The 13,202-nt window shown below is 36.3% G+C and overlaps 1 protein-coding gene across 3 annotated transcripts in view; it reads right to left on the bottom strand.

Annotated features, from left to right (window-relative positions):
- LOC141923093 (bifunctional heparan sulfate N-deacetylase/N-sulfotransferase 3) overlaps positions 1-13,202 on the bottom strand; it is a 77,976-nt gene that overhangs the window by 28,840 nt on the left and 35,934 nt on the right. For all 3 annotated transcript variants that reach the window (XR_012623181.1, XM_074823558.1, XM_074823557.1), the window contains exons 5-6: positions 10,774-10,959; positions 7,993-8,121 (exon numbers count right to left, since the gene is read on the bottom strand). Coding sequence is in view for 2 of the 3 variants with exons in the window: in XM_074823558.1 (XP_074679659.1) it covers positions 7,993-8,121; positions 10,774-10,959 (315 nt within the window). In the remaining variant the exon portion in view is untranslated. The remainder of the gene's footprint in view (positions 1-7,992; positions 8,122-10,773; positions 10,960-13,202) is intronic.

Here is a 13,202-nt window from a genome sequence, read left to right as displayed (position 1 = left end):
GCATTTTAAATCTGGAACTAGAAGAGCTGGTATAAAAAAAAAAATCAGTAATAACCATTTCTTATGGACTGGACACATATTTTGGCTTTTTACCATATATAAATCTATTGCAGGCAATCCAACTTGACTAAATTCATACTATTAAACCAGTCACCAAGGTACTTTTTTCATGGGCACTATGTCACCCTCCAATCTGTGCAACAACATTAAAAGGCAGCATTGAGGCCTCCCAACTCAATGAAGTTAAGCACACCACTTTAAAATGAAGTTAAATTATGATTGACAATTAATTATGTGATCTCTCCTAGGCACTAGAAGCAGATGCATTACCAATTTAGTATATTGCTGATATTTTAGCTACTGAACAAATGTTTACAGGCCACAAGAGTATGTCTAACTCTCAGAACACCTATATTCCAATTAATTTGGCATTGTACACACTGTTTGCAGTTCTGATACTGTCTCCACGTTACTCAGAACAGTTTTGTTTCAGGTATTCAGAGACTCAGCAACAGCTGGTTTTGCTCTATTAGACTAACAAAGTGATAGAATAATGAATTAGATTGCAGTCTAGACTTGAATATGTATTTTTAATAGTTGAAAAATATTCCTTTTAGACCTGTACACTACCAGAAAAGCTGTGTTCAATTCCACTACAGAGAGATTCCAGCTTCTAACTCCCTTTTTTTGCTCTGCTGGCTTCACAGCTGCCATGAATCTGCTCACTTGCAAAGACAACAAGCCAACTAGTTGAATTTGATTTACTTAGCTGTGTCTCAACTACAAATATATGGAGCCAGGGAAGATTCATAAAATCAAACAAAATGACATAATTGGTGTAGTTCTGAATTATTAATCTGACAGTCAGGAAAGCTGAGTTTATTTTCAGCTGTTGCACAAACATTTTTTGCCTTTCTCTGTAAACTGCTCATTACCCTTGTGACTCAACTTCCCAACTGGCAGTAACGTCCAAAAGACTTGCTTCACTAATAGCTGTAAACCACTTGTACAAGGCTTTCCATTTGAAAATTTTGAAGAATCCCAGAAGGGTAAAGTTTTCTTACTGCCCACAACTTCAATGCACCTCTAATGAGATAGCTAATCCTGTCTGTTCTGCAGCCTTTCCCTGTTGCCTGTTCATTTAGGATTTTTTATATTTTGTCTATTCCACCCACAAAATACCAGACTCTGTCTGGCTTTTATGGGGGATTTTGAAGAACAGATAGGAAGGCAAGGAATACTTGTATTTTGCAATCAAAATGTTGGGCAAAACTGACTTCCCCCCTGTCCCAATTCATGGCAACTCCCCAAACTATTGTTGGAGCTCCCAAGAGTTCCTAAAATGGGAACAGGACAGGGAAGAGATGAAACTCTTGCATTTCTCACTCACCCATGAAGTGGGGCAAGCCTGCCAAATTGAACCAGTCCATGGGAGAGGCCGGGCTACGCTTCCAGTGGCGCTACCGTGGGATGCCAACAACAAACTCCACACACCAGACCTCAGGGAGGTGCCTGCATATCAGTGGGCTTCTCGACACATTTGTCATCTTTCCTGCTTCTCACACTTGGTACCATTAAATATGAGGCTGTGTAAAGCAGGACAGACAGAAAGGGAAGATTTGAGCCTGAATGCCTTTGGTTTTGCATTTTCCTCTGTAGTCCCAAAGCCTAACTATTCATCTTGTTCAGGGTCACATTAACATATAGTAGGTTCTGCTGATGCTCATATAAATCCTCTCATTTTCAGTGCTAAAGGAGATAATTTCTCCCTTGCTGCAAGTCAATTAGCTTAATAACAGCTCTGCTCACTGTAACTTGGGAGAGGTAAAAATTAGAGAAAAATAATACTTAGAACTGAATGCATACAAAGATTACAATTATTTTAAGATCAATCAGACACAGGGCCTAAACCGTTAACAGTCTTCCCTCTCGATCAGTACTGCTGTAACCATACGGAGAACACACAGCTGGCTACACATAAGCTTCATTGTTGGGCTGTCAACCATTTGAAGGCTTTCACCAAATTCCTCTCCATAGGGCATTTTCCCTTTTCTTTAGATCTGTAGACACACAGTACTTTGTGAGGAAGTGCATGTAAGTGCATGTAATGCAGTTACTGTAATCTGTTCGGTGTGTTTTTCTTGGGGGCAGAAAAGGTATAGAAGATTTTCATGAACCGTTTTTCCTTAAACATTAATCTTGTAGGATAGCAAAGCTCCCGATCTGTATCTTCCGTAGTTCAAAGGATATTTTAGGACTGCATTATGTATGCCTTCTACAAAGTTAAACTGGGACACCTTAACTTTTACTGATGCTACCAGAAAAGGAGAAGCATACAATATTGTTTTAGACCATGTCTTTCATCCAACTTGAAGTCACATATTAGGAAAATTTTGGTTTACAAGATTACTTGGATTTTAGAATCAAAAAATACCTTCTACATCATTTGAAAACTAAACCAAACAGATTAACAAATTGGAATCAACTTTAGGAATCAAATCTAAAGAAGTGGTAGAAAGCAGATGAGATATACTCTATTTCATATTTTTGATCTGCCTCATGAATTTTTATTATTGAAACTTTGCACTTAGAAAAACAATAAGCTTTTCTGTATGAAAAAAAGAATAAAACTAGTAGGTCTGTCCTGTGTTTGGCCTGTTTATCTAGTGCAACATGCTGTCTACAGAATCAGATGGTATCAGATATGTATGAGGAAAGTACAGGATACTCTATACAGCTGGGAGATGTGTGAAAAACAAACCCCTATGGAACTCTACGCTGCTTTCAAGGGTTACATGAAAGCAGGGAAGTTTATACGAAATCCATGCCTTACCAGCTACTACAGGCATGAATATTCAATCACATTTATTTCTGTATTTCAAATCTTGGTAAGTTCTTGATGTCAAAAACACTACCTTGGAGGAAGATCCTGATACAATTTTCATTTAAATTCTCATCCTGTTTTAATTGGCTATCCTCTGGTTTTCTGTTTCAAGGCCGGTAAGAGGAGTTAATTGTCTAGGTTCTTCATGAAATTTCATAGTTGCTTCTGTTTGTCATCTCTCATCAAATAATTAATCTTGATCATTTTTGATTTCTCTTCAAACTGAAGTTTTTTCCAGTCCTTCGTGGTCCTCTTCAGTCAACTGCTTCCAGTTTTGCCCGTAAGATTGAGTCTGGAGAGTACCATGGATTTCCAGAACTTCATTATAAAACACTCCACATTATTTTGCACTCTATTCCTTCCACAGTGTGTCAATGCTTTAAAGAATAAGGAACACAGATATACCTATGTATTATCCCTCTAATGGGAAAAATTCCACTGACTTCACTGTGCAAAATGTGCACATCCACACGTTGAGATTATTGATCCATGTACATTCCACAGAATCCAAATATACAAACTCGCAGATAAGAACCTTTCTCTTCTGTTACTGGGATATAACAAGATGTGATGGACTGACTGTAGCCCCCATTCCCTATCCCCTTGTGCCACTGGTCAGGGAGGAGGTAAAGAAAATGAGGAGTAAAGTTGAACCCAAGAAGAAGGGAGAGGTGAGGGAAAGGTGTTTTAAGATTTGGTTTTATTTCTCATTATGCTATTATTTGATTGGTAGTTTCCCCAAGTCAAGTCTGTTTTGCCTGTGATGGAAATTGCTGAGTGATTTCTCCCTGTCCTTATCTTGACCCATAAGCCTTTCATTATATTTCCTCTCCCCTGTCCAGCTGAGGAAAGGAATGATAGAGCAGCTTTGGTGGGCACCTGGTGTCCAGCCAGGGTCAACCCACCACACAGGTGCTCATCTGGCAGTAGTCACTCCAATAGCTATCTCTATTAGCTGCTTTCATTGGGGAACATGTACATCATCAGAGAAAATGCTGCAGTATGCAGTGCTGTCTTAGCAGAATCCTGTTCCGGTCAGAATTTTTACTTTTCCTGGAAAGATGAAGGGTGTATAGCCTTTATCTATACGTATTATCGTAACATGTATAGCTACTCATGAAGACAGCCAGATTTGTTATGTTCCCGTTAATTGAAGCAGTACTGTTATATATCAAACAAATAATTTAGCAGTAGATAGCCTTAGTTACTCAGTTAATCAAGTTTGGGGACTTAAATCTATTGCAACACATGTGCAAGTTAGAAGAAGCTCATTTGTAACTTAGGTCTTCGAAAACTTTATTATACCACTGCTTTTTGAACTGTTCTAGTCTCAGTTCTTCCTTAGCTTATTTTATGGTACATCTTCCACATCAGCTACCTACAGAAACAATGGCTATGGCACAGACTGGTAATTAGCACAGACATATTTTCATAAAGAAGCAATATGTATGTATGTTTCTAGTTGCAGATGAGGAAAATAAAAAGCAGCAGACAGAAAGGAATATTCAAATAGTTTTTATAAAGGCATGTTCAGCTATGTTTACTTTGGCTCAGTTCTTAGATCTAATTATTTTCAGAGCAGTTCAGAGGTATTGATAGAGTCTTGTCAGTATTGATAGAGACTTACTAGCCAACCTGAGAAGATATGATACAGTTGATGGCAGTGTCCATACCTACCTCATCATTATATATAACTCAAAATCTAATCGCTCACTTCCTTCATCATTTCCAAGATGTATTTAGGAGACTGGTACAATTCCATTCTAAGAGGCGTTTATCAGAACTTTGCTTTATTAATCCAAGAACTTCACTGAATATTGCAGACAGAGATAGATGAATCTAAAGTCACTGAAGATTCTAACAAGTTTATCAGGATAAATACTTGCTAAAATGTTTTCAACTCAGTACAGTGTTAAGAAAAATAGTAACAACGTGAAATAATAAAACAAAGATATAGAGCTGTCTGACTGGATAAGATACTCATCACTAAATACTTCTACAATGCATGTTTTCCTTGTGGCTTTGCTACAGAATTCCCTGGCTAAATTAGTGTGAGTCACACAACGTCCCTATAAGTCAATTACTCAACCGATAATGTGGGGAAAATAATGCCAGTATATTAAGAATTCAGGGTTGATGAAGGTTTTTTGGTTTGGTTTTTTTTTTTTTTTCTTGTAAAACATTTTGTGCAAGATCCTGATATAGTACAACCTCGCCTAAGGGCTGCTGAAGTCAGCAAGACCTTTAACAGAAGACAGACACACAAAATATTATTGGGAGAGTAGATAGCACGTTATATTACTACTTAGGCTCTTTTCAGCTTGGTGGCACTTCAGCATTCTAGATGACTTACAAACACAACGGGCGCAGCTGTCAAGATCACTTTACAGCCATCATCAGATCACAATCGAACCAGCAGTGTGGGGATATAAATGCAGACCACATAAATACAGCTTGCTAACCACAAGATTAGCTACTCCAACAAACCAACTCCTAGTTTCCATTCAAAATATAACTAGCAGAGATCATCTGCAGAGCAGGATTTCCTGATGCTTTTCTTACCTGCAGGACTTCTGACTGTACCATGCCCTGGGAACAGGGCAGTAATGCTGGTTCTCATGTCAAAAGCTTACAGCTGCACATGTGTGGTTTTTTGTGGTTTATTCTGCAGATTGTGGTTGATCTAGCATATTATAAGGAAGCAGAGACTGTCTTGGGAATAGCTACCATTACACAGCCAAACCGCAAAGAAATTTTGGGATTTATTCTTAGGGGCATTTACTTCAGTGTAGGGTATTCAGTTTCTAAAGCCTCAGCCTAGTAACTTACACCTCAGAAACTATATTCACTTAAGATCAGTTATCCAAATTAAGCCAGGAAATGCAGTGAAGGCCTTTGTTAAGATTTACATTTAATTTACACCCACATTTTCCATTTTTGGAAACTAAATATTTATGTAGTCATTGTTGAAAGTATTATTTAGCTGACACTGTAATGATTCCTAAGTAATGTTTCTTCTTCGTAGTTTTACATCAGTGAAAAATAACATTTAGAAAATGCCTCATGATGGAATTTTTGCATCCTCTGAAAAGCTGGGCATTTCACATTAAGAAATCCCAGCAACTTTAAAGAAAACACAGAAAAGCTCATGAAATCCAAAATGCCACTTCATCATTAGACAAATTCCTAAAGCTATTTAGTTTTCATTTTAATGCCTAATTTTGGCCCAACTCTGACTTGCAAATTAGGGTATAAATACATGTAATAGTTAAAAACCACAAAGATGCAAACCATAATTTTTAAATTGATTACATGCCAGGCTAATGCTTAGAACTTTAGAAACTGTTTATAAGCAGATATTTAAAACCAGACGTATCATCTTTTCAAAGGCAATCCTTAAAAAGGATTTCAACAATTTGTCTTGGGCAAATTTTGGTCTGATATTAATTTACAGTTGTATTTAGAAAATAGAGCATTTAACTTCTAGTCTTTTAGTCTGTACTATATTGGGGTTACTATATTTCTCAGAACGGGATGATCAGACAGTCCACATTGCAATGCATAAATCAAAGATCTAATTGTAATTTATAAAAGGACATTACTGTACTCACATTCAAGAATGTTAAGAAGACATGATCCAACTTCTATAATTAATACCAATAATCATAACTGTTTCACTGCTTATCTTGTCTTCCCCTCCACTCTCTTCATTCTTTTAATTTGAAAGGCTTATACCTTGAGCAACCATACTAAATTTTACTGTTTCCCTACTGTTGTAAGACAGTAAAGTAAGTTTTTGGCTAAGTTGCGGTAGTGTTTCAATATGGAATACAGTTCATCCTGACTCAAAATGTTGTACTATGTCTTCCTCTAAGTCTCATCTGTTAAGCTAGTAACTCTTAGTTAAGATCCATATATTGCCAAAGCATTGCTATGGTACTAATACCCTCCATCCGAGGAATTTTCCAGGTCTCACCTCTGTTAACATGCTGTGCCTGAAATGACATATATCCTCAAAGTTAGGACTGGGGCTACTGTCATCCTCTAAAAGGGAGACCACATGTGTGCTGAGGAAGTGAAGTTTTTCTTTCCTAATTCTGCTATGTGAACATGAAAAAGGAGAACAAAAGACAGTAACTGCTCTCAAAGAACCAAAACTACAGCCTGAAAGAATATGAGGCTTGAAAAACAGACCTGCATATAAATTGCTAAAGTAGCTGACAGAAGCTTCTTTCCTTTGGACTTCCATCAAATTATGGAAGATTAAAAAATGGCACAAAAATGTTTAGGCTATTATTCCAAAGGATTTGAGTGGAAATATGTTTTATTCCCTTTGGTGTTCTGAAAAATTGAATGCTAGTGATTACATTTGTATAAAATGGGTAAATTTTATTTATATGTTTCATTTGGAATTCAGATGAAAAACTCGCCTAAAAGCTTGTCTAAAAGGTCAGTTTTGATGCAACTGACCTAATCCCCTACCATTTTGAAGTACTATATTGTTCTCTTCTGTCAGTATTCTGTAGTTTCATAGCCTTGTTTGTTGTTCTTTCTTCCATTAAAGATAAAGGAAATGTTAAGCAGATCTATTAATTATGTGGTTCATTTACTTGGATCTTTTCTTTGAAGCTATTATGAATCAGCAACTGAAAATTCTCAAAACAGACTTAAGCACAAGCAATCCTTGGTTGCAACTTTCTCAAACCAATTAGAGTACTCCCAACATTTCTGAATGAATTTGGCAGAGCCAGAAAATGGACTTCACCTGAGGTACTCATCTCATAGTAATATGAGTTCTTAATGCTTGAATTTTTTAAAAAATTAAATCTCAGGGTTCTTATTTCATGCAAAAGTACAGAAGAACAAGAAAGGTTGCTACTACTGCACTACCAACAAAACTGTTCTCAAAAAAAAAATAGAGATTATCGTTTTACAACTGATAGAACATATGTAATATCAGATCTTAAATTAATTAACTGAAAAAGCAGGAGAGCTCACTGTGACTAGTCATTACTATTTGGGAGACCCAGCTGATTAGCCTTGAAACATTCAGTAACTTCTCCTTTAACTAATTTTTAAAAAACATTTCAAAATGACACTGTACTTACTGGATTGAGAACCACTGTGAAGAACAACTCTCCTCCTTGAATACTTTTGTCTAGTTCCTTTGGGCCTCCAGGATACTCTTTATAGAATATTGTGTGGGTGAATAACCCACAAGTTTGCCTAGGAAGCACCTGAATTTATTTAAGAAAAAAAAAATATTCGAGAGAAATTCACAATACAAAAATGTTTATACTTCTAATGAGATAATGAATGCCAGATAAGTAACACATAACTGATAATGTTCCTTTGTGATAATTGCTGGGTAGATTTGGCATCATAACTTTGCCAGAAGTCAATAATGATCTAGTTGAATTAATACACTGGCAGATCAATAAATAGAGCTTACTGAAAGAAACAATTTTTATTATCAGTGAAATCATAAGGTCCAAAAATTCATCACATTTTGTTTGAAACTGGAGATTGATCTCAGTCAGTAAGTTAAAATTCAGCATCCTCCTCAAGATAATTTTGTCTGTAACACCTGATTGTAAAATCAAGTATCTGAAGTCTGGCCATCAAAGTTCAAAAATTTTAAAATAATTTGAAACATAATCTGAAATTTTATCAGTCTATAATGCATTAATCAGTTCTACTTTTTATTTGAATGATGGCTTTGTTGTAAATTTAAACAGGAATTTGAAAGGGTTTTTTTTGGTTTGGGCATCACCACCAATAATAATTCTACACTGACACACGATGATTTTTGCCAATAATGCTCACATTATAAGATAGATTTGCTTCTCATTCAACTGTGCTAGTTTTGTAACACCAGTTGAAATAAAAAGTAGCATAAACAAAACTATTTTTAAAAACATGCAAAGAACAAGTCTTTTGAATAGGAAGAACTAACAAATGCAGTTAGGTTTTCCAGAACTTCAAAATATTTTCTGTCAACTTCAGAAAATAATTTGCTGGAAAGCATTAAAATTATGTCTATTTTTTTAATGGAAAATAGACAGCTGAGTATTGATGTTCATGTGTAATTCTTAAACTGGGATTGTCTCAAGATTTTAGTTGAATTTAGAACATTTATTATATGATAGCTTAAACTTCTAAAGCATGCAAACCCCTTACTTGACACAGTCTGTGGTTTTGTAGATACTCTTTATTTCTTGTAGTTTTATTTCTCAACATCGTTTCTGTAACGTACAGGATACTGTGATCACAGATCGTAAATTCTGTGTTGTCAGAAAATGTATGGAATTTGTACATTTGCTATAAACTTGCATAGGCTTTTTAAAAACCTTTGGATTTCACTGATGTAATACGAGAACAATTCTTTACAGAGGCAAAGAATGAAGCTGTACTGATGGGAAATGCTCTGGCAAATCTTACACAATGATTTTATTACCTAATGTATTCATCACTATAAGCCTGCAGATGTAAAATATTAATGTATTTGCCCTGGAGAACTGAAAGCTTTAGACTCCCAAAACAGGTGGTTTTATACGACTGCTCTTGGAAATAGATTTTTGGCCCCAGTGTCCTTGTGTTAGATCTCATTATGTGTCTTCAAATGACATTTTTTCACAAAAATTTATGAAAGAGATTTTTGGAGAGTCTGAGAGTCAGTCAGTCTTCCTCAAATGCTTCATGCCCCCTGAGCATACCCACAAACCCATGATTTTACATGCAGCTCTTGCTTTGAGAAGAACAAACTGTAGCTCAAATCTGAATGGTGTCAATTTTTTTCCTGGATGACTGGAGATCATTCTAGTTTGCATCATCCCAAAATAGATCAAAACTTTTAAATATTATTATTTGCTTAGAAAAGTGGTATCCATGGTAACAGGAGGACAACACCAGAATTCTGTTACAAGTGGCAGTCTTGTGCTAAGGCACTTGACCCTCCAAAACTGCCTGTTGCAGCCAGAGACACAACACAGTAGGATCTTTCCCATTCACTGCTCTCCTGCATGCTCCAAAAGAAAGTTACTCCAGAACATACCATCAAGTATTCTGGAAAGTAGTTTTGAAACACTTTTCAGATAATAATGACAATATGTGAATCTGAAATAGCCTACGCCCCAGTGACCAGATGGTATTAGCATAACACCTTCCATGTCAGTTGCATATGACCCCTTTTGGCAAAGACTGCTGTCGATGAACAACGCTGTGAATTATGTAATACAGAAAAATTGTGTGATTTGACTTGTGGCTGCCCCAACAGAGCACTTTCATGGCCTGGAGGGGGGTGTGGGGTGTGTGTGGCTTCCTTCCCTCCAACCTTCTGAGTGTGTGTCTTGCATCCAGACTGATTGCCTGGGCCCAAAGCCTAGTTGTGGGGTTAAGACACAGTGCAAAGCACAGCTCACATTTCTGTATGGCAGAATGAAAAAAATGGAAGAAAAAAATATTTATGCACCAGGATCCAGATTCTCAGATGGCATAAACTGGCAAAACTCTTTTGCAGTTAATGGTACTATGCAAATTTAAAACCTGCTAAAAACCTAACCCATAATATTCTGCTAAAAGATGCAAAAAAGATGTTGACTTTTTCCTTGAGATCTCTGAACTGTATTAACAGTAGGACTAGAACAGCTAACAGCCTGTTAACTGTTAACAGCGGGGTGCCTGGAGGCTACCTTCATCAGCAATAACATCATCAGCAACAGACTGATTTTAATTAACAAGAAACTGTCAAATATATCTTGCTACTTATGCATAGCAATATGTGCTTCTCACAATGTGAACTTTCAGGATGCCATGCTTTTCCACTTAAAAATAAATTGTTCATAAAATGGTAGAGTGGTTGTAACGTGAACATCATAAATACAACTCACCATGATATTTTTGTGGATGAAGCCTCGTCTATACCTTGCAGGCTTCAGATGTGGGTATTCTTCTGTGCTGGTAACTCTGATATTCCAGACTTTTTTCCAGGCATCATAAAGTTGAACGTGTACTGGATAGACTCCAGAATGGTGTGGAGCCACTGCATAGCCCAAATCAGTTGGAATACTATGTTCCTAAAACATAACAGACTGCTTTCAAAAATGTAAGAAACTTGATGGCTTGGCATTTCTCAAATCCTTTGTTTGTGAGAGATCAAGAACAGCTCTAAAATGCAAATAATGGTGATATCAAAATATGCTGATATGTAAGGGAGATGGAAGGCAGCATGGTGAAGATGAAATGCAGGATTTTAATACAAAAGCCTTTTTAATAAATAATTTTACGAGTATATAGGGAAGAGTGATATATATGTATTTTACATTGATTTCTTCAATCTACATTAAACTGAAAGCTGTACTCTTTCCAGTTCTTGCAAGGAATATGCTCACAAACGAAGAATTCAGAGAAGAAATTACTGGCACATATTCAACACAACAGGTAGCATTTGGCAGTTACAATAACAAAAATGCGATTTTCACTACATGTCCCCACAAAATTACTTGGATTGTTAGCTGAATTTCAGAGAGTCACTGCATTTCCCCTCTAGTCCACTCGAAACACAAAACCATATTCAAAAGCCAGCTTAACCATTTCAGTGTCATTTTAAAAAAGGAAAAAAAGATAACCACTTGTAAAATTCTGAAGATAATAGGCAGATGTTGTAGACTAACCCCTTTTGTAGTACATCTTCTATTTTTGCAGACTTCTGTCATTTATCTTGTTTACACACTGACCTTGCGGATATTACCTTCTCTTGACATTCAATATATTTTCTTTCCAGTTTCTGGTTTCCAACATACTCCAATGAATTTTGACACCCCTTCTCCTTTCTTTCAGGTTACTTTTCAAAGGAACAGTATATAACAGATATTTCTCTGATAGACTGATTAGCACAATACACTGTGCATAAGATGTTGCTGCATTGCAATGACTTAGGAAAACTGCCTTTGCACAACCTTTGAATTCTGTTTAAGAGTTTTTTATATTGTTTGTATTTGTATGGTCATCTTCATATTTTCTAACCATACTTCGTGTGCAAAGGTAAGAGTTGGTTGATACCTGGGTCTCTTCCTTTGAATAAACTAGTTACTAAGCAATATGAAAAACTAAGTCTTATATCAAAGAAAAATGGGTGCATGACCTTAGTAAAATCATCTTTCTTCATCTTTTCTGGAGAAGGACCAACTACTGCAGGAAAGCTAAAGTACTGGACTTAAAAAACTTAAATAGTCAGGATTCAATATTAGATGTATCTGTTATAATTTAAATATGACAAATTCACTAACAGCTCAAAACAAAGCAAACTCACAAAAAGCAGTATTTGCTTCTGCTCTGGAAGAACACGAGAAATAAGACTAAAAATGTGAAGGCTGCAAGGGAAGAAAGCTATTTCTTCCTCATTAAAGGGCTACTTTGAACCTAGTACAATGGCATGTGTAACAGACTGGTATGGTTTAATCACAGTTGAGAACCCTAAATTTTCTGTATTTAAAAAACTGGTGAAATTATTACTCCCTTTCAGCAATTTCTGCCACACATAATGAGGTGTAAGATTTTACCACCCTGAGGCTGGTGCAGCTTTTGGAATTCTCGTAAGGCCATGCTGCTCCTGGGTAAGATCCAAACACCCCACTAGCAATCCTGCTGCACCCTGGGAGCGCGTCACCTGCTGGTTTACAGCCAGGGTGCGCTAGGTGTAATGTGCCAAAGTAGGAATGAGTAAGATCTGGCCTATTGGTTTTACTGCATGGGGAGATAAAAATGGACACGCCATCAGTTACACTATATAAGTCCATCACAGATATTTCAGTTCCTCTTCCTTTTATCTTTTCTACTTCCCTTAAGCATGCATAAACATCAGAAAGAAAAATCTTTACAGAACATGTAAGAAATTGCATTCTCTAATGTCCCATTTAATCTCCTTCATTCAGCTACAAAGAAATGTCTGATTTTTAAGGAGTTTTCCCTTAAATTTTACAATAAGCATTAATAAATATGTAATTAAAATCTTTCATTCTAATTATGAGCCTATCATCTTCAATGTATCAGTGTCTCCATTATTTCTTAGTGACTGTAATTCCCAAGTTGAGCATTTCACACACAATATACACATTCAGTTTGATAATGCATGAGGCATCAGCATTTCAGCCTCTTTCAAAAAAGCAGGATACTTATCTCTGTTATTCATTTAAATACTTTAAGCAAATGAAGCATGAGTAGCTTCATGTCTGTATGTCTATAAATAGCTTCAGACACAAAAAACACTTAATATAAAGTGTCTGTAAGTATTAAGGGCATTGAAAGTAGTGAAGAAAAT

Source organism: Strix aluco, chromosome 4 (assembly GCF_031877795.1).
Source record: "Strix aluco isolate bStrAlu1 chromosome 4, bStrAlu1.hap1, whole genome shotgun sequence".
Taxonomy (NCBI): domain Eukaryota; kingdom Metazoa; phylum Chordata; class Aves; order Strigiformes; family Strigidae; genus Strix; species Strix aluco.
Note: the sequence above shows the minus strand (reverse complement) of the source record. Positions and strands in the feature narration are given on the sequence as shown.